Raw genomic sequence first — 22,808 nt, forward strand, 5'->3', positions numbered from 1 at the left:
CGAACCTACAGTGCCTAATTATTAAAATAGAACCACATGCAAAAATTCACTTCACTAACTCTGATATGCCACGCATATATTATGTCAGATAAATGGAAAATTATCTTTTATTGTTCAAGGAAGAGAAATACTATTATAGAAATACACGTTGTAAATATATTTTACAATGTGTACATATAAATGTAAAGTAGAAAAGAAATATATATATATGTCGGGTTCTCATTAGAGTTATAATGAATCTTCACGTGAATTGGCCATCGTTGTGATGTACTACAGATGATATTTACCGATACAAATGTGATTATGTTGAGAATTTTGGACCTTTGAAGCCGAAACAATGTTATGGGAACACAAAATTTACACTTTTAATTAATGTTTGAATAGTTAAACATTTATTTAATGGACGATCTGTATTATATTTATCGATACATATCTGCACGCGTCTCAGCACTTTCTTCTTTACCCGACGACTCTGTTAACCGACGACTCTTCCAGATGCTTCTAAAGACTGGACATCCATCTGTTTTTGAGACGCCGCGCACACACATACTCCCACACACTAATACTCGCATACAAGTATTCTTACTGCGCGTTTAACCCAGTCCAGCACAGAAAATTATACATATCTCAACAGATTATTACAAAGTGTAACAAGTAATAGCGGCGATTGGATGATCGAGATGTCGACGACAATGAATTTGGGTTCGATAACGAATCCACGGTCAGCGGGATGACGAATTCGATTTGATTCACGATTCTGGTGTGACTCAACGTACAGTACAAGTAGAACTTGTCTGACTGAATCTCAGTCCGAGTGAAACTGTCCTTATATACTCCTCTCCGTACCTCTCTGTACCCCTCCGGTCAATCTTTGTTTTTAAGGAGAGCTATATAATACCCCTGTTAGGTACACGTCCCTCCCGTGACCGTGGCTATGTTCAGCGACCCGTTATGTCACTTCGAGCCCAAGCCCACTGTCAAAAATGACACCCATACTCGGATTAAATCATAAGCGACTATTTCTCAGTTTTATTATTTAAGTACAGCTGTAATAAAAAGTCTGGACCAAAGTATTGGGGACCTTGCCAAACATTCCAAAAGAAGGGCCCCGATCTCCTTTCATCTCCGACATACATATATATAAAATGTAAGGTAAAAAATGTAAAGTACAGAAATGTGTGTAACGTTAAAGGAAGCGCCGAGCAACAGATGATTTATAAAATATCTCAAGAAAATTTCAAGCGATCTAACTAAATTAGCAAACAAAGTTAGCGAAATCCAAGAAGTAACCGAAAGTCCTGAACATAGTAGAATCAACAATTCCGCTGTGGGCGTCACTCTGCCAAGTAAATCTGCCCAAACCGCGCAGAAATGTCAGCAGCTGTTCCCAAACCTAAAAGTCATAATCCTACGGTCGCGTGTTCTGGAAAAGATGCCTGGCAAAGAGGTATATTGTCTGCGTGGTTGCTTGCTGTTGTACCGAACGTCTCGGTTGCGGTGACAGTAGACCAATGTCTGCTCCGAGATAAATCGCGCGGGAATTGAAGCTCGAGATTCGTCTCGCGTCTGGCGATAGTACGCGGCCAGAAGCGCGACAACGAGAAAGAATGAAAGGAAGAAAGAGAGAAAGAAGGTAAGAAATAGAGAGAAAGTGTAAAAGTGCGGTGAAGAGGACGAAGTGCGCGCAAGAATAGAAGGGAATGGCTAGAGAGAAACGGATGAAAAACGATGGAAATGTACATAGGGTGTCTCGACAAAAGTCAGACGCTCGAATATCTCGTTAGTCTTGAATAGTGTTGGAAAATTTATAAGGCATGATCTTAATAAAAGAATGGAACTCGCGATACTATCAAATTTCTCGAAATGAATTTTGTAACACAATTAAGCTTTCTGGAAATATATTTTTTTCGTTAGGAATGAATTTCCACTAACAAATTTTTTAAAGAATTCATAGAACTAACAAACTTAATAAAATAACGGAAATTAGAAAATTTGTTTTAGCGTCCGTAGATTTTTTGGGCAGAATCAATATTGTTTTTCTCAATAAGATTGAGATATAATTATGTACGCCTATTTATATTTACTACATCATTTTAATATAATTATCTATGTATAGCATATATTTTTAGGCGCACAATACAGGCCGATGATTCAAGTGCAAAGTTCATTGGCGTTTCACGTATCGGTTTTTCTACTGCATGTGACACGTATTAAAATGTATTCAAGCGTGACCTTGAATATCGAAAGGCTACTGATCAAATTCCAATACAGTTGCAGGATACTGTATGAACTTTCTATCGCCTATGTTCATAAATGCTGAAAATAGCGTTCATCGAGGATACATTATCTAAAACGAGTACTTACGAACTGCGCTGTTTCTGAAATTATTACTGGCATAACAGTGCAAGCTCTAATTGGTCGATTCATCATGTCTTCCGGAACGTTATGTTGCCGCCGTTAAATGTGTGTACCCAGTTACGTTTATGAACATATTACACGTGTTTACGAAGACTAATTAAAGCTTAAGTTGCTTAATTTAAAATCTATAATACAATATAGTGAAATAAAAAGAAAATTTAATTGTCAAAAGAATAAACTGTTACTTGAAATTTAATCATCTTCGTAACATCCATAGCCGTCTCATAGACGTATTATAACTCTTCGCCTGAAAGCATTTTAAATTTGTATTTTAATCGGTATGAAATACAACAAGAAAACAAATTTATGCTTTGCTGCATAAAAGCTATCCGTCATATTGAAAAACTGAAAAATAGAGATACTCGTAGATAATTACGCGAACTAATCAGTTTGGATCGCATATAACGATATAATAATCTCGAATAAATTGAAAGATAAAGATCGTCGTATTTAAAATCCTTGGTGAAATGTCAATCTAAAAAAAAAAAAAGAAAGTAGTTCTAGTGAATAAATCATAAACAGTGGGAGATTCCTTCGAAATTTAACTTAAAAGCGGTTTACGTCTTAAGTATTTTCCAATAAAGTCAAAAATAAAGGAGATATCGAAGAACTCGAGTTATGGTGTAAGACACCCTATATAGGAAAAAAGGCGGGAAATACTCTTGGGAGCCCCACGGCAGATTTATACCGCTCCTGGCTGGTTGGCTGGCTGGCTGGCAAGTCTGTGCACCCTATATATACATACCTCTACTCTACATCCACCCCTAGCCGCGGGGTAACCCCCTAACCAAAGGATCCTGCAGGATATTATACGATATGCACCGAAAGTTGATAGATGGCTATTACGTTCCGCTAAGACGAGCATGCTACGTTCTGCTGCTCTTTCTCCGTCTATCACCTCTTTTTTCCTTTCTTTCTCTCTTCCTTACCCTGGTGCCGATCCTTCGGCTGTATTCGAGCTCACGAATGTGATTTTTCGGTGGAAAGATTCCCTTGGCCCTCGTTCATCGTCCGACTCGTGCAAACGACTGAACCGTGTCTGTGACTTTTTACTCCTTACCGCCATATACCTCGCGAGATTTTTGAGTAGTAAAAACGATTCCAGAGAAATATTAACAGAGGGAGGATTTCTGACCGATCGACCGCTTTATTGTACGTACTCGATGGTAGAATTTTATTAAGTTTACCGAATGGTTTCGTATTCGATTCCAAGTTAAAGATTTATCTGAATTTTAGAGCGATTACAGTTTTCAATATAATGTATGTATATATAGTAATAATAAATAATTGTTTTTTTAGTTATATGTGGATATGTGTAGAATTTGATAATTAAGAATATGGAAAATAATTAATAGCCAGTTGGTGATAGTTCCTTTTGCACGTGGAACATTTTTCACACGAAATCTTGTCTGATCGTGCATTTATATATACAATTCAATAATCGTACGTTGATAAAGCTACCAATAGAAATAGAAAGAAACCATTGTGTTCTATTGTTCCGTAATATGATTCTTCTGATTGTCTATGACTCCTTGATATCTTCCTAGTGTTTCTGTATTAATTTATCGATAACGTTTATTACGTATATTTTGTTGTATGTAATCTTCTAATGTTTGAACGAGAATGTAGAAGCTGAAATAGTTTTTCAACTAATATTTGTTACTTGCTTGTAACCACTTTATCTTTGGGAACTTCCTCAGAAAACTAGAAAAACAAAAAGGAAAAATAGAAAGATTCTAACAGATCTAATAGTTTTTAAAACTCTGTTGATGAAATAATTTTAACCTTCCTGAATTTATTCACGACTCCTGCAGATAAATCAAAGGTGGTTAACCCTTCAAGCCGGATTGACGGACACGCGTACGTCAGAGTAACCATGTTGGTTGTAGCGCGGTGATCCGACGTGCAAGCGTATGTTCCCTAAGTCACATTGCTAATTTTTCGTTTTATTTTTTTCGCAGTACATTACATGAGTGGTATGTATTCTTATGTAACTTCAGTAAATCATATTTGTCAGACAATGTAACGTGTTACTGACAATTTTGTTATAGAAAATAGAACATAAATGGTAGTTTATTATTTCTACCTAAATGGCGTTACGAAAATCACCAAGAATTTTATCACGCAGCGAGTTGCTGTTCCATGTAAAAGATACTGATAACGATATATTATGTCAAACTTTTGTGGAAAATAATGCAAAGGAATATTGACTACGGATAGAATGAAACTTCTACGTTTGTATTACATCGAATTTGAGCAGAATGATAAGCCATTGTCACCTGCCAGAAAAATGGGAATGCGTTTCAATTGATTTCTCGTACAAAGGGACGAAAATGCTATTTTCTGAAAATTCAGGCGTGCAAAGAGAATTTTGTACGGTTATCGATACACTTTTTTTTTTATTTTGAAATAACAACACGGCGATAGTTGAGGAGACTAATAGATACGCACAACAGTTCTATAGAAAGTCATGTACCGAAAACACGATCGCGTCTACGAAATAAGGAACCAATGACCGTCGAGCAAATGTATTTATATCTGGCATTTATTACTTTCGTTTGCTGAAATTCTACGGAAATCTACGATCAAAAATTATTTTAACAGAGACAATTTCATAGAAACGACAATATTTCCTTGAATCACGTCGCAAAATCGATTGCAATTGATTTCATGTGTTTCTCGTTTAGCTGACGATAGTAGTCTTGAAATAGTAGCCTTCGTAAACTATCTTTCGTTAAATGTACCTTCGCAATATGAAAATTACCGCAGTAGCTTCGTGATATACAATTTTAAGCAAGTTCCAATAAAAGTAACGGAATTCCTGCAAATTAATTGAGCCGCTTGAGCCAATAACAAGTACATGCGAAATTACAGGCTTGAGGAATAAAGAAAAACTTTACGTTCATCGAGAAAACTTTAATCTATTATACGATATTAGGTTGCGGATGAAGAAACAATGGGTTAGTTTATGCTTCGAATGAATTTTTTTTTATAATTAAGCGGATTCACACACTTCAACAATATTTATCCATATTAAATATTCAATACTAACGAACCTTTCACGAAAATCGGCATTCTTTAGACGAATTTGTACAATGCGAAGTGCTGTTCGTGGGATCACGCAATAACGGAAAACGCATTATCGTAATACGTTTTGTTGGACGAGACGCGAGTAACGGAAATGAGGACTTATGTCCAGCCGCTGTCTTCCGTTCAGCATAATTTTTTCCCATGCCGCCGTGCCGCGGGGAAATTTGCTTTATAACGTACCTGCGCCACCAAAAGAGATAAAGTAGTATTCACCGGAGGAAAAGTACGAGTCGAACTGGCTTTAGAATTAATTACAACTAGACTCCGGATGTTTATGCATTTACAAGAAATTTAGAGACACGGAAATGTATATAGCGGATACAGCGTGCAGAAATATACGAAATATTCAAAATAAAGTTTTCGTTATAATATTTGGAGGGTGAGATAAGTTTTGATTTTGATCCCATTTCTCTAGATATATTCGTAAAGCTGTAAATTTTCATAAACATTCGCAGTCTGCTTATAAGCAATAAAACGCATCGACTATTTTCTCTGCGTGGTTTCTTCTTTAAAATTGTTTATAGGATTCGATGAGAATTTCTGGCGAAAGTGTAAAAAGTAATGCATAGATAGTACGTAATTTAAGATGGTAATTTATAATCATTCAAAACTACACGATATAATAATTTGTATATGCAATTTTAATTTGTGGAATTGTTTCGTGCAATCGTTCATTTATCATTTATATTTCTCGAAATTGCGATGGAATTGTGTTTCGAAAGCTATTTAGAACAACACGCAAGTTTGTTGTTTTCTTAGTACATTACATGCAAATCCCCAGGAAACGCGACGACAACATGTATGTCAGCCTGGTATTACATGAAAACGATGAGTAAGAGATATTTGTTTCATCCTGTTGATATACTGGTCATTCAGAAAGAATTGGTGTTTCCAAAAATGTAAAGTTTTTAATTAGAAAATACGACGTTTGAATTATAAAAAAAAAAGAAGACAACTCGTTTCTATCTTCGTGCAATGTTGAAACGTTCGAAAGAAAAATATCGAACGCTATTAGCTCGTGTTACGTTAACTAAATGAAATCTTCATTTAAGTTCGTCTCTTTTCATCTAAAATTTTTCGTGGCGAAATCTTTAGTAATCAAACTTCGAACATGTCTGACGCATAAGATTCAGTATCGCGCAAAATTGAACTAACTCTCAACGATTACCCGAGAGATTTAATCAAAGTAATTAAAATCACGAAAATTGCTTCATTTACAAACTACTACCTTACGTGTAACACATAGGATTAAAGCAAATTAGCCTCTGCGTTTACCTTGAATGAAAGGTATTACCTTAAATACCATTACCGATTATTAATTAATATTTGCCTATTGAAGTTCTTTACAATTAAATGTATTCAAATTAACGAATATCCAGATGAACTGTAAAATTCACTCCAGATTTTGACGATGAAATGAAAAATAGGAAGATAAGGAAATTGAAATTAAAGGTTAATTGTGCCAAAAGCAATCGAATGATTCAAGTAACTGTAAAATAAAAACACATGAAATCTGTCATACCCTGATAATTTTAATATTTTTATATTTCGTATAAATTACAAACTTTGAACTACATGTGTTTATTAATAAAATTATCTATTCTTGTCCTATTCAAATACGCTACGGAATGAAACAAAATATTTTTCACTGGCTTGTAAATGTAATATAAATATAACAGAATATCCTTCAATAATTATCTCACTTTTCCTAGATTTTCAATAAATATAACAATCCTTTCAAGACTTTCAAACGAAGAAATGCATTCCGCACTGGTCGACCCCAAGGAAATCGTTCGGGCGATGATTCAGTGAATGCAAACATTTAAATGGATCGCATCTCGACGATAGATATGGCAGGAGAGCAACATGGCTTACCGTGGGATTATAACAACGGGGTCTTGATCCGGGCGAACCAACTAGCATTAATACAATTAGCAGAGCTTTCCTAAGTACCGTAACGCGGTGCACGGTCGGCCTGACCCTTGGACTTGGCCCAAATATTCGCTACTTCGGGGCCAAGCCACCGCTAACTGTCCACGAATTCTATTACCGAATCTCTGTTCCGATATGCCGCCCCTGTGCCTCGAATATTTCATCAAGTTTGACAGAAATGCTAGTGGATGACGAAAAGTAGGATGATCGTGAAACTGAGATAGGAAAGATGGAATTTGCGTATGTAGGATAAAGTAGAAACAACATATTTGAGAAAAATAAACGTAAAGTGAAGTAGAAGAAGAGTGTAAATTATTATTCGATGAATCGATCTAATAGAGTTCGTTATATGAAATGTTTTCTTCTTTTGTTCGAATGGTATGAATTTAAATCCTATCACGGTCCATATCGTGTATGTGCAACATTATAACGTAACAGACTGTCACCTGACCAAACAATATACGTTTGTTTTTGGTGAAATTGATTTCAAGTTTAGTAAATTGTCTTCGTTGTACAAAAACGTCAGAAAATATGCGTTTTTATTATGGGTAATTGGCAACAAATTTTTGTCCAATAGATCGAACGACATTTCCTTCTAAAACGATCAATAGTTTCACTTACAATGACAATTTATGAGAAACGTAGGTTTCCAGTATTTTAATACTCGCATACATTATATATCTCATAATGCAAAGCAATCTTGTCTGTATGCTTTTGATATACGAGTTACACGATTCATATACGCATAATATTAGAGTACCAACAGTTTCTATGATGCTAGAAATAAAATGGAAGCAATTTAACTCGTGAGAATAGTAGCAACTGAAGTACACAAAACTATTTCGTTTTAATATCCACCTACCCTCTGAGAACCATACGACTACGTACTTATCTTTCGCTACACTGTGTTATGCGATTAAAACAATAAATTACTAAAACACTTTCGAGAAAGGCAGTAAAACTATCCACCACGCAGCATAAACATATCTGTTATTATACACATGTATATATATATATATAGGAAGAGAGAGATAATAAATAAGTATATGATATTAAGTATGGAATTATATATGGAATATTTTCTTCAATTAAAACAAGTATGTGTTTTTGCTTTTCATTAAAATATACAACATACTACGTATAAATATAAAATTTATCGATCAAAGCACTAGATGAACACTGATATAATTGTCACGCTTTTACCATGAGATACAATGTTCACAATCTAATTTAGACTTTCTCAAGCTTGCTCTTGTTTTTCCTTTCTAAGTTTACTATTTTCCAAATAAATTTTTACAAATTTAGTATGACTGACAATGAGTTTAATTAAAGCAACAAGAGAACGCAGGAGAGAAAAATAGGAAATGTAAATTCATTGCAAAAAATATACCGAAGAACTCTCAACTCTACTTTAAACAAACAATTCATAAAACACAAAGCATAAATCGACATTGCACGTTCATGTAAACCATACCGCAGATAAACAATGTACCAGTAATTATAATCTAGATGGAAAGCTGAACCATTCAAACGGACATTTCATATGCTATAACCTACCATACATGCATACTATAATGGTTACACCGGTACGTTGCAAACAGATCTATTAGGGACGTAATTGAAATTTGGTGAAAGCGAATTATGAAAAGCCGTTAATGTTACAATTGGAACGCCACTGTTCCTTTGCCGTTATAGGGACACACTTAGAAGGGTTTCATCGATGACAAGACACCGATATCTTTGGTACCCAGGTGGCCATTCGTTTACGGTTTAGAACGAAGCCGATCAGCTTCAAAGGCAATTCCAACGCGGCTCGATTGGCCGACACCCCCGGGTTAGAGAGCATCAAACGATCCTGCGGATGGCCGGCCAGCTCGTTCGCGTTTCAAATCTACACGTTCCAGGACAAAGTGGACAATGAGTCTGTGTAGAATCGGCGGGGACGACGGCGTCGCCACGCTCCAAATCAATTTCGCACTAGGACGCTCAGCTTGGATATCGGCTGCCCCTACCATTTTATCATAACCGAAAGATGATTGCCAGTTAGTTTCAATCTCTTCTATCGATTTTAGAGTGTCTATTGTTTTTAATGGGTGAATTTATCGCAAATTATTGATCTTATTAATCAAATTACTACAAGTTAATTAACAGAAAATATAAATAAATAAAATTATGAAGATAGTTATGTAATAGGATAATAATAATTAGAATTAATTAATCGGTTAATTAATGAAGCCAAGGCTGAGATTGACATTGATTAAGCAAAATCTGCGATTTGGTTTTTCGATATAGAAAATCTCTGTAACGAATTCTTGTCCGACTGCGAATTCATATCTGCAATATCGTATACATATAGCAATTACGCGTTAATAAAGTGATCAATGGACTATTTAATCCGTTTAACAAATTTTTCGTTGGAAATCATGAGTGAGAATAAACTAGGAAAAAAGAAATTAATTTTTTACACTGAAAAATATAATTACTATATCCCTGAAAATTCATTTTCTTTAAAAGCAATCAATTTGTTAATTTCGCAAAAGTCACATCCCACAAGTAATTGCAAAGCGATTTGCTCTACCAGTTAATCGAATTATTTACGGTTTCGTTTTAACATTGAACATTCAACCAATGAAACTCCATCCATCTAATTAAAAGTAATCACTTTATATAAAAGTTGTAGAATATTCGAAAACTGTAATTAAATACTTTAAAAAATGATACAACGCTATACGGAATATCTTTCGCCTCACGCGCCAATCTGTTGTGTGGCGTATCGATGCGTGTTATCAAAAGCATCGGGGATGTAATATCCACGTGGAAGCTTCCTGTTCACGATCGACGCGATAAGAAAGGACATGTAACCCCGTGTCGTACGTGCATGACTTCCAAAGACGAGAAATAGGGATGTCTCGATGAAGGAACGAGATTAGTATCTCCGCCGTGACATCGAAACGTTACTTCGTGGACCACACACTACCAACGATTTCCACCAGCGCCGAATTCAATAGCAAGCGTGATGCCGCGTTTCCGGCACGTACGAGTCTGAGTATTGTGTTGATCATTCGACATTTCTGATACGCCAGAGATATCGCGAACAAAATGACATCGATTCCTGATATTCCACAACGTGCTCTACTTTTCGATACTCGGCCTGTTATAGCCAAATAAATGTTTGCCAGTAAAACGTGCGAGTTTTTGGTGTTCCACTACGATTTTGTTGGAAATTGTGTTATTAAGATCTATCGAACAGTCTTTCTACGAACTCAAAGGCAGTTTCTAAAGAAGTTAGATAATAATTCTTGTTTGAAAAGGAAAGAGAAGTTACGCGATTCGTAGCAACATAATTCTAGTTTGGTCATCGTATATAAGTTTCTGTTACTTTCCCGTTCTTTAGCTATTAATCGAATTGTAAAGTTTAGGAAGCAAGTTTCCTATTAGAGATATATGTCGATGATGATAGAATTTTTCTAGCAAGGGATAAAGTATTATATATTTTATGTTCGGACAGATATGCATAATTCTGTGCTTCAAAGCCACTACTAACTTATTTCTGGTTAAAAGTCTCGTTATCTTCTCTGTGATGTAGATTCTTTATAGCAGAAAGATAGAGTAGTTTTCGATTTTCGTGTACAAATAAGTGCAACATCGTTCATAAACGTATTTCAGCAGACTATAATTTTCTGACTGTTTCTTTTTGTCAAAAGTAATTGATTTTTATACGAATATGGTTGCTTCTCTATTTTGTTGATAGATAAAAGAGAAGCCTTGGATCAGTCTGACTCTTAAATACGGAATTATCGGCAAACATTATCCATCAATTTGACCGATATATGAAGTTCATACTTACTAAGGCGAGACAGTTTGTAAGCATCTGCGGTATTAATTACGTCTACGAAAGCTTGCAACTCAAACTTCCGAGTCGTGGTATTCTGGTTATGGTTGAACATCGCAAATTTGAAGGCTGACTGAACTTCGTCGGTGCCTTGCTCGAAGATTGCACCTGCAATCAGAAAACACATATCGATTACTTTAGTTACTTTATTAATTAACGACACAATTAATGTAAATATGTAATATTTATAAAAGGACGCATACACGCACTTGATGTTGCTCTGTAACCATTTAAAAAAGTACAAAACAATTTTCTTAAGAATATAACATACATATCATACATACACATAGCAACATCAGGTGTGGCATATTTTAATAAAATTGTAATAAAATTTGTAAATCAAATTTTTCTATATGCTGTCTCTTAATGACTTGTCTTATAGGATTATATCGTATTCTAAGTATTATTAGGTTGTCCGAAAAGTTTCTTTCGTTTCATAAGGTGATAATAGATGAACAACAATTTCTGCTTTATATCATTTCATTGAATTAGGTATGACCCGCTGTGTTATATTTCTATTACTATGTTCGTGCATAATTCAATAAACTAATACAAAACAAAAAACATTGTGCGTCTATTATTTCCTTATGAAACGAAAGAAACATTTCGGACAACCTAATATTTCAACAGATCGAGGATTTCTATAGATTAACCAACACATACGTGTTTGATAAGCTGAACTGGGAATTTATAGAGGAAAAGAACGATATAACGAAGAATTGTAGGATTTCCAATGCATATTTTTTATTCGTTTATCGAAGAAAGATTTCTATTAAATGCTGCTAACAAGACCGAGATCTATACGATTAATTATCGTCGTTATTAATATTCGAATATAAGTATCCAACAATGATGTTATAAATAAATTTACATTTAGTAAAAAGTAATATAACAAGATATTCCACTGAAAAAACTACCCTTAATTTCGCGTCTATGAATAAAGTGAAAATGTTTAGAAAAAGGGGGGTACCATCTTTTAGGTTCATAGAAAATTCGATTATCCAGTTTATCGATGAAATACGGTATAATAATCCGACAGTGATAACCTGTATCGGATATATGATAGCGTAGAATTTCGTTTGCTAGTGGCTAACATATGGTACAGTGGTAGGAGCCAACGTCTGTTCAGCCACTGCCGGTCCACGACCCTCGTGTAATTACGTCGATCTATTCGCCGTTAATAGTCGGTAATACGTACCGATATTAATGCTACCGCCTGTCCAACGGTTTACCCTAAACTATCTACACAATCGATATTCCCTTCAATCACTGATTACAATATCTCTTAATAAGATAATAGATAAGTTTAGATGATTTCACTTATGTAGGGGCATGGTGAAGCAAATTTATTCGAGTAACCCAAGTTTCGATATTTTAAAATTCAGTCTTGAACTTTCCACGAAATAATCAAACTTGTCGTATGTTATGAGACGCCATTGATCTTAAGTTTAGAAAGAATAATATCAAAAACGTGAGAATGATATGAATAACCTTGTATGTGTAGCGTTATTTGAGTGAACGAGAAAGTATGCCAGTAATTAAAAATAAATTAAATAAAAAAAAAAGTAAAGTAATATACACACGCCACTGAATCGGGATAATTGTAACTGACAATACTAACATTAATCGCATCAACTTTTTACTTTTCGATCAGTAGAAGTTATACGCTCGTAAAAAATTATAGCTGTCACGCTGTCGACGTATATACTCGATATATTTCACTCTTTATATCACGCCACTAATAACAAGTCGAATAGTTTATTTTTAAATGTAAATCGCAGAAAAATTGTTCACAACCGAACTACTTTTAGCTTGGCTCAAATATCCTGCTGACTGAAGGAACCATATCTTACCCAACTCTCTCGTCTATCTTTATTTTCGGATTTCTTCGATCAATTTAAAACGCTATAGTTTGCTCAAAAGATAAAAAAATGCAGATTTCTCAACGAGCATCGCGTCCCGATTATCGTGGGCCGATGATATCCGGTCGTTTCAGTTGGCAAACATCGAGCTTCCAAGCGATTTGTCACGACAGGCATTGATTTTTCGGTAAACAAAAGTTAAACAAGTTCGGCGCACGTTCCCCTAGTATTTTTTCTGCTCTCTTATTTTTTCGATACCGTGTACGGTTAAACGAACGTTACGTTCATCAAAGGCGGCTGCATGTAGCCCGGCAGAATATTCTTTCCAACTTTCAGACAGAGAAAAGGAGTTTGGAAAAATTTTGTCAAACCAAAGAAACGCAGCGTGTGTGTTTTTCCCAGCTTGGTGAACAAACATAAGCAACGAGACGTTACATTGGAATGATTTTCTTTAAGACTTTCAAAGTCGCCACGCTGAATTTGACTTTTTTCCGAGTGTTTCTCCTCTCCATCGCGAAATGAGAGAACTTCTCGCATGCTCTCTCCCTACGCCATCGTGCACGCCGTAACCTTACGTAATATCGTTTCACGGATTTTTCTTATTTCGCTTTTCTCGCGTTTCTTTCGCGCCGCGGCGCGCCTCCGCTACCAACGCTATTTCTACTTTACGCAATTTCTTCTTGTCGTTGCAAATCCGGCGAATCCTTAAAGAATCGCGTATCACCGTGAAACGAATCTCACGAGCTCCATTAAATCAGCCAACAAATGCTGTTCTACGCCGAGGGAATACTCGAAGCGCCGAATATTCGAAAATTCTATTCCTTTCTCGTATACCTTACAAATATCTTTATTTATTTCGTTCGAAGTTTCTATTTACAGTAGTAGCGCAAAAATTAAGGAGCCACGTTGCATACGTAGTAGAGCATTTACTGACGTTTAATCGAATGCTTTTATCTTTCACTGTTTATTTTATCGTGATAAATAATTTTCTAATTGTTATATAATTATTTAAATTTCTTATGATTCTGCCATTTCGTTTTTGCATTATACGTGCCTCACGGTACAAGATACCAATTAAGATAAAATTTATTTGATTCTTTCAATAAATGCAGAAAATAGGTATCTTGATGCTTGTGTCAGTGTACGTGGTCCATTGTAAATTAAGAGCTTGAATTACTCGAATCTTATTTCTATTACGATATAAGACATTGTGTATTGTCAGAATTTTCAAATTTTCAAAATACTTAGATATACTTGATAAAAATGCACAGTATCGTTTAGGAAATTTAATGAAAATTTATACATACGTTTGTTCGAAAATTAATTTTTCTGCTTACTTTTCACATATCGTGACGAAATTTTCATAAATGTTAGACGATGCTTCGATACTTCTTTACAACACGGTATTTAGTAGAGCGAATGCTTCTTAACGAGACGAGAGTCCACGTGATGTACAGATGTATCTGATCGATAGAGTTTAGGAGAGAAGCGGATATCGAGATGTTTGAACCTAGATATACATGTGTCTGAAGTTTGAGAAGGTCAGGGTAGCTATGATTTTGGTAATTTATGGCTTTATGAGAAATTGGCATATTCGAACGTTCAGTGAGCTGTCTCTACTTCCTATCTTATGCTATCTGATTTTCCCTCCTGAAAACTAAACTTATAAATGACTGATGCATTTCATCCTATTGGCTTGGTCTTTATATGGGAGTAAAGCGTTTCTTTATTTTTTTTCCTTTTTTTTTAATATTTCATATTTTATATTTCACATATTTTAAATACGATATTAACATTAAATAGAGATAAAAATCTTCAAATAGAAATGTGATAATTTCTTCCAGAATTCTGCTCTTATTTTTCAAAATTTCTTAAAAGAAATCATTTTCAAATTTTCTGAACTAATTATCGCAGCAATCAGGGTCAAGCTTTTCAGCTCTTGCAGAGACGTTATTTTCAGTCCGGTACATCGAAGGTTACGGGAACTCCTGTTCTCAAACTAAACAAGCATTATGTGGTGTTCTAATTGAGCAATCAAGCGAGATGACACGAAAAAACCAACGACATATCGATTTTTCTAAAATCTAGCGTAGCAAATTGTTTCAAATCAACATAGAAACAAGGTCGATTATACTTTCAACAGGTGTTCGCAACAACCTCCGCGTTGTTTTTGTTCCTAGCGGCGAAAGAACTTGAATATTTCGTGGCAATGTGTAAATCGTAAGAACAAGGTTGCGAAGAAAGCGTTCCTTACTTTCTTTGTGCGAAGGTACGCAGGCGAACAGAATGAAAGAACTTCTTGCTTGCTCGTCCGTCTTTTCTACTTGCGATATCAACGCGACACGCTTCCCTCTGTTCTCTTATCGGAGCACCGCTGTTTCTGCCTTTTCAGATACGCCGCTTCGGGGAACTTCGTAAAACCATATCAGAAGAAACGAGATTATTATTCAGCCGGAGGTTACCAAACGTAGCCAATCGAAAGATAACGCGAATGCATCCCTATCATTTATATGTATTGTACAACATTCTCGCAATTTTGTTAAAATTAGGTTTTCTAGGAAATTAGAGACTTAATTTTATATTAACAGAGAGGAAACTAGAGACGTGGTTTTAAGAAATATTTATTACAACATTTATCTTCTTAATTTTTATAGTAACTACAATAAATAAAAAAAACGTTATGCTAATTGCTGTTCCTAAATTATATTTTAAACTGCTCGTTCTCCAATGACTAACATTTTTGCACGGTATCATTTTTAATTAATTAAATTATTTTTCAATATCCAGCGTCAGTGACAATTTAATTTTTTTATTAAGTTTCCCATATTTTATCAACCGGTGCGTTGCTTGTAATTTCCTTTTAGTTCGATTCTCTACAAAATTGTAAAACATACTTTGAAAAATATTTATCACAGTATTTCAATCTTTTAAATGTTTTAATAATCAAACAAAGAATTTTCTTTCATTATTGTTCCTCAATTATACTTTAACTAGAGTATCTTTCAATAACAAATTCTCTCATCAGCATTTTACTTTTCTAATCGGATTATTTTAATATAATAATTAGTATTTCTGCATAGTCATTTTATTTTTACTTCATTTGATCGTAATTCAATGCTTAGAGTTTTCGTATGGCAATTTTATCTGTATATTATGACTCCCATACTCCATCAACAGATTCATTGTTTGTCATACGATATCAAATAGTTAATAACTATTTATTTAAAGATTACTGAAAGATTAATGAAAAAATAGTGATAGATTACAAAGTTAGAAAGTAGAAAGTTTTGCAAGTAGATAGTAACACACATGTATGCGAACGATGAATTTTATACAAGCAGAGGCGTAAACATTGTTCAATATCTAAGACGTTGATTCTTGTTCGTGAAACAAGATTCTAACAGTGTAATTGCCAAAAGTTTGATGAACTGCGACCATAAAGTTGCGCACAGGCAATCAACCATTCATGATGTAATGTGTTTCAGATTTTGTCAATATGAGAAGCTGTGGCAACTTTTGTTCGATCATCGTCGTCAAATAATAGTAAACAGAGTCCATCAAATATTTTTCATCGTTTGTTTTTTAAACTATTACGAATATCAAAAATTATGTTACACGTATCCACTGGTTACAGGAGACCTCGAATGGATTACACCTTAATATTGAAAATGAAATCAAAACCTTTATTGGTTTTCATTCTAAATTCGTTCATGTATGATTGATACGCGATAACATATCGGATTTGCCAATTTTTCTCGTGAAATCCAAGAACGATAGAAGAAAATATGATAAATATTAGTATCTCGAATAACCGTAAAAATTGATTTCTTCTTCTATACACACAGCCACTTAACAATTTTAGGCTCATTATTATTGTTATATATAAGCTTCAAAAGTGGAGAATGTTAAGAGATCGTTAAAATGTATATAAAAGAAATATGTTTGAACATGAAACTTTGTATGACAAAGAATCTAGTTAATGTACTAATAAGTTTATTGAAAAATCCATGTAATTCAAAGTTCACGGCCTTAATTAAAAAATTAATGTTCTATTAAAAGTAAGAGATATCGTGAGATATTTTAGAAGCAGTGTATGTTGCCGTAAAAACAGTTCAAATCAGAATTGCAAGCTGCAAGCACAAAAATACAAAGAATTAAAAATTCGAATCACAGAGGTTAAGACCGAAGGTTTTCAGTGCGCTTAACTTAAGCCCGAGTTCACCCTCTCCAACTTTACCCTTTCAATCCTCCTTAAAGTAACCATACCCTAAAGTAACCCCTTCAACTCCTCTTCTATTCATCCCTCGTATAATAACATTTCCCACATCATATTCACCTTCGACTTATCCTAAATCAAACACAGGCGAATCCAAGATAAAGCAATCGAGCCAACGATCGACCCCCTTAATAACGACCAACCCTGTAAATTCGAAACGTTCGAAACGACGAATATCCATCTTGACAGATTCACGAGTTTATAGGTGGCCGTTCGCTGAAAATTTCCAGAAACTAATAGGCGAAAAGTATGTATCGAGTACAATAGCACCTTTAAATACCAATCTGGGTGGCCGTGTTTATCTCAGGGAGCGTTGACAGGTGGGGCGCCGCCGCGCGTCTATTGATTGGTGCCCAGCCTCCCCACCATGCACTCACACTCACATCGATTCCCCTTTTCTCCCCTGTCGAGCCACCCTGTTCTTTCAACCTTCTTCAACCTTCTTCCTTCCACGCTTCCCAATTTTCCAGCCGCGCGTCATTCCTTTTCTCCTTTTCCTCTTCGCGCGTCCTTCATATTTTTCTTTCGGCCGCGAACCTCGTTTTTCGGCGTTGCGCCTCTCGCCGACATCGGTATTCGCCTGGAACCGCCGCTTTTACGCTTCTTGCATCCCCCAGTCTCTGTCTGTCCTTCTCTTCCTCGTACTCGCTTCGTTTCCAAACGTCGTTGCTCTCCTATCCTCCGAAGTCGAACGACCAATTTTTTCGCTCATTTGTTACCAGTTCCAAGTATTCCACTATATTCAGAATTCCTCCTTCGGAGAGTCAGACGCATTGTCAGTTTCGAGCTTTTCCTTCGACGAACATTTGCAAGTTTGATCCTGTCTCTGTTCTTTCTTTGCTTTCCACCTCTTTTTCCCTTCGTACACGTGCTTAATCGTTTGTTCGCCCTGTAATTTATTTTAGCTCCCCTTTTTGTCCGCGTTCTTCCGTCGCGTTCTTACAAATCGTCCTTGGTCGTTGCTTTGTCCCAGACCGTTCCGACCGAATCAACCGACCTTCCCTATCCACCAGGAATTCGTAAAATTCGACGAACCCCCAGCGTGTCCCTTTCTTTCTCGCTCGTCTCTTGATTTCGTTAGCGTCGAGGTTCGTTTGCTCCTCTCTTTGTATTAGCTTTTTGCGCCTTGAAACCTTTCTAGCACGCCGCAATGTCGACGATCAATGTCGATTTTCGACGTTGACAAGTGTTTAACGATGTTGGATTATCAGTGATCGTCGCAAAAAGCATAATGTCAGTAGAGCAATGATAATGTCAATGGCAGTAACGCTATCGTGGTACTCGATATCATAAAAATTTTAAGTCAGTCACGTTTATGTTACAAGATTTCTTTATTATGTTTATATTGCAAATTTTTCATTGATTTTTATTTATATTGCAAATGGAAGTAACGTTTGTTCCATGTAAATACGTCTGTCATCCTCCAAAACAATGACGAGCAAATAATTTCGTTACATGACTTTGTTTAATACTATTTATATTGCTTAATATCCTTTGGGATGGTAATTGCTGGTGGATGACGATGGCCATTGTTTTGTCATAAATGATGGGATCAATATATTTAATTGAAATCAGAAACGAAGGGGAAACGATATTATTTTGAAAAACATCCCATGAAAATTCGGGTCTGTCTGAATTAATTCGGATATATGTTTCACGTTCACGTCATGGAAGCATTACCAGTAGAAAATTTCCAATCATTTTTTTAATCGTATTTATATACAATTTCCTGTCAATGTTATTATTAGGAGATTTTAGATTTGAAGCTAATGCTACGAATAAAAATGCTAATTTTCTTTACTTTGATAGACAGATGTTTGATCGAAGAATTTACTCAGGTTTTACTAAATTCTCCGAATTTTATATTCATTTAATGATTCCAAACTTTTCATTTATATAGTATTTACATATTTAATAGCCTCTGTCGATGAAACATTCGGAGAAACAGAATAGCGAAGCACTGTATTCCCCACTGTTCTCTCCGTTCTTAATCACAGTCACCTGCGCACGTCTATTTCAAAGAAATTTACCTAACTTCAAATTAAATTTAATCGAATTGCATAACTAAATTAAATCGAACCATCTGAGAGAAAAATGGTGAAACGACGATAAATCGACTTAACAACGTGCTTAACAACGAGGATTTCGAATACGAACGTCTGCACCGATGTGGTATTCGTGCCACAAGCTAGCAAACGTTTCAGCTAGCGATTACAAAGGGACAGCGTGACTTTCGATACAAAACACGTAACGTTTAAGTAATCTAGGAACCGATGGGGATTCGGCTGAATCGACGTCGTTGAAGGAAAAGGGAGGCCACGGCTGAAGGTTTGATCGGCGAAGCTTGAAATTATCGGTGCTGGAGAGAGCAAAATGGAGGAAATTTCGAATAATAGACGTTACAAGCTGAACGACGCTGAACCGATCGACAATGTCGTTATGTTTCGGTTACTGCGATTTGCTTCAGCGTTTTCCATTAACTTTATTCGTTATCTTTTATTATGGTGTCCGCACGGGCGTCGATCGCCTCGATATGGAGTTTATGGCGGTGTGTTCGCGAGCACGCGAAGCGTGTTCGCAAACGAGTATACACAGGATTTCTCGTTAAACATGAAAGTACGAGCACGAGCGGTGAATATAGTGTCCAAATAGTGTTCAACCCGGTGGAAAATTTCCCTGGGATTTCAACGGTACGTAGAAATTACGCGGAATGTTTAAATAAAACGCAATACGTTGCGTCGAATAGAAACAGTTCCAGGGAAGTGGTTTAATATTCGACGCGATAGTGGAAATTAGTGGTCGTTTCATGCAGCGAAATTCGTTCGTCTCGCCGGGCAATACGTCAGGCTTTTGATTCGCTGTGTTTCGTGCGCCGAATTCCGTATCTCGGACTTCGCTAAATGTTACAAAGCTACCGCATTCCGAAAAAAAAAAAAAAAAAAAAAAAAAAAAAAGACGGGTAGAACTTTGGTCAATTTTACGTAACAGATATCTATCGATTAGAGAAATTTTCCGCCATATATTTTACGATGAAACTCGCGTAACTGTTAAACGACGCTTTCATAATTTCTTTTAGAATATAGTACTGGCATTTAGAAAAGCAGATGTTTGTGTTTAATTTAGTAGAGTAGATTTTTGACAAAGTGGAGCGCGGCAGGATACGGAGTTGCAGCTGATCGATAGCTTTTGCGAGAGGATCGGAAGTCAGGATGTTGTGCGCATCTGGATATAGGTACACGTACATGACTAGAGCTACGGAAATTTGAACGAAGAGATTACAGATATGTTTTCTCGGGTATTATGTTTTGTAAGGTATTACGGAATTCCACAGTCCCTTGATTTATGGAATATTTACAAATTTCGGTATAAGTACTACTCTGAAATATTTAGAATGCCCGATCAGATACAGCGCTATTATTCTCCATTTTCGTTTTATTCTCTTTTATGAAAAAACCGCGTTTTGCTATATGTAGTCGATGGAAAGCAGAGTTGAACATCCTGTATATACAGCCAAAAAATATATAACAAACTACGGCGATAGGTAAATGTTTCGATATCAATTACAAAAATATCCGATATAAAATATAGATTCCTATTTTAAAATATGATTATGACTTTCCTATATATTCAAAAAACTTGTGACATTTTCGAGCTTGTACGAAGATAAAGAACATAATAATACATGTTTGTTTGTGTACATCGGATACCGTGACAAATATTTGCATACATTTCTGCATCAATAAATTTCCCACAAATATATACAACATTTCTGTGAAACATTTTTCTTTTCCCATAGTTGTGTCCAAACACAACTGTGCATATTTTTCAAGGTAGTTAAACGCACACATCATGTATAATTTCATCGTAAATATCCTAAACGACTTAAAAATTCTCCGAACATTTCTCCACTTCGTTTAACGAGTGTCAAGGGAATAAACTACCGCGCGTTCAGCACGTCACACGATTCTATGTCTATCGCGTTTGCGATAATCGATTCGTCAGGGGAGTCGAAGGACACCAGAGAGAGCCAGAGATTCATAAGGTTAACGGCGCAATCTCTTTTGCCCGACACCCTGGCTAATCAGCGAGTCGGTTCCATGACAAATCCAATCCGAGGACAATGACCTAACGAGCAAACTCGATTTAAATCCGTGCTCAATATCGTTCGAGAAGTCTACTGACTGGCGGCCGCACGAAGACTATCCGCGAGACGTCTTGTCGCCCGTTGGATCCGATATTGTATCCCTTAAGACGTTCCAAGGATTTAAATTAAGTTCTTGCCCGCAGATATTGAATCTACTTTATGTTAATACCGGGTGATCCTCGCCACCCTCGAAAGCCACCAGGAGAAACTCGAAGACGAACGGCTGAATAATTTTCGAAAGCTTTTTCCTTGGAAGAAAACTGGCGAAGAAGAGGAAGAAGAAGAAGAAGAGGAAGATCGAAGCCGCTGATCCGTTTCTTCGAAAATCAACTGACACTGGCTTGTCCTTTCGTTTGCCACAAGCTTTTTCCTTGGCTATAATTCAATTAAACGATTTAATGAACAGTTTCGTCGCAGTCCCTCGACTGTTTCGATTTATTTGATAGGATCGGCGAAATGTTTAGAAAGAGAATGAACGAGATTTTGTTTGCGAAAGGCAGATTCTTATTACATGGAATTCTAAAGCGAGTGGAACGTAAAAATTTTATTTACATTTACAATATGTGAAACTTTTCGATTTACAAGACTCGATATAACTCTGTTTGACTATTTATAAAGTTCAGTATTATAGATTACGTTATTGCACATTCTGGATGAATGATATGGACATATAATCTTTCTTTCTTTCGAGTAAATTTGATTACTTGTCAGTGTAAACAGGTCTCAATTAATGTTCAGATCAGGATTCTTATATAGAAGATTCTCCAATACTGTTCATTCTGTAATTTCAGATAAGAATTTCAGATCTTTGTACCCTTTCATAAACAACGTAGCTCTCTATGAAACGTATATTAGAAAAACGTAAATATTTCTCAACGATACATGTTCTCTTATTTTCTAGAATTGTTATCGTATCTTTTTTAAATTATTGATTCTCTTCATACGAATATTCCATCGTAACATTCATTGATCCTGAAACGAGGGAACTATTGCTTCTACATTTAATTCCGTTTCAATGGCGAATATTTAATTTCGAAACTAATATGCAACCTATCCCTGCTGCATCGCCATTCTCCGAGAGAATCAGCGCTTCGTACGCAAATTGATCAATCTCGAACTTTCGAGTTTCACATTCTCGAACATACAGGCGACTTCAATCACGCACAATATATTGCTTAATCTCGACTTCGTCGC

General features: G+C 35.8%; 1 protein-coding gene across 2 annotated transcripts in view; it reads right to left on the bottom strand.

Annotated features, from left to right (window-relative positions):
• Window positions 1–22,808, bottom strand: part of LOC122569377 (glutamate receptor 1) — a 336,051-nt gene that overhangs the window by 158,551 nt on the left and 154,692 nt on the right. For both annotated transcript variants that reach the window (XM_043730321.1, XM_043730323.1), the window contains exon 2: window positions 11,288–11,440. In XM_043730321.1, the coding sequence (XP_043586256.1) occupies window positions 11,288–11,440 (153 nt within the window). The remainder of the gene's footprint in view (window positions 1–11,287; window positions 11,441–22,808) is intronic.

The sequence above is a fragment of the Bombus pyrosoma genome, linkage group LG7 (assembly GCF_014825855.1).
Source record: "Bombus pyrosoma isolate SC7728 linkage group LG7, ASM1482585v1, whole genome shotgun sequence".
Lineage (NCBI taxonomy): Eukaryota > Metazoa > Arthropoda > Insecta > Hymenoptera > Apidae > Bombus > Bombus pyrosoma.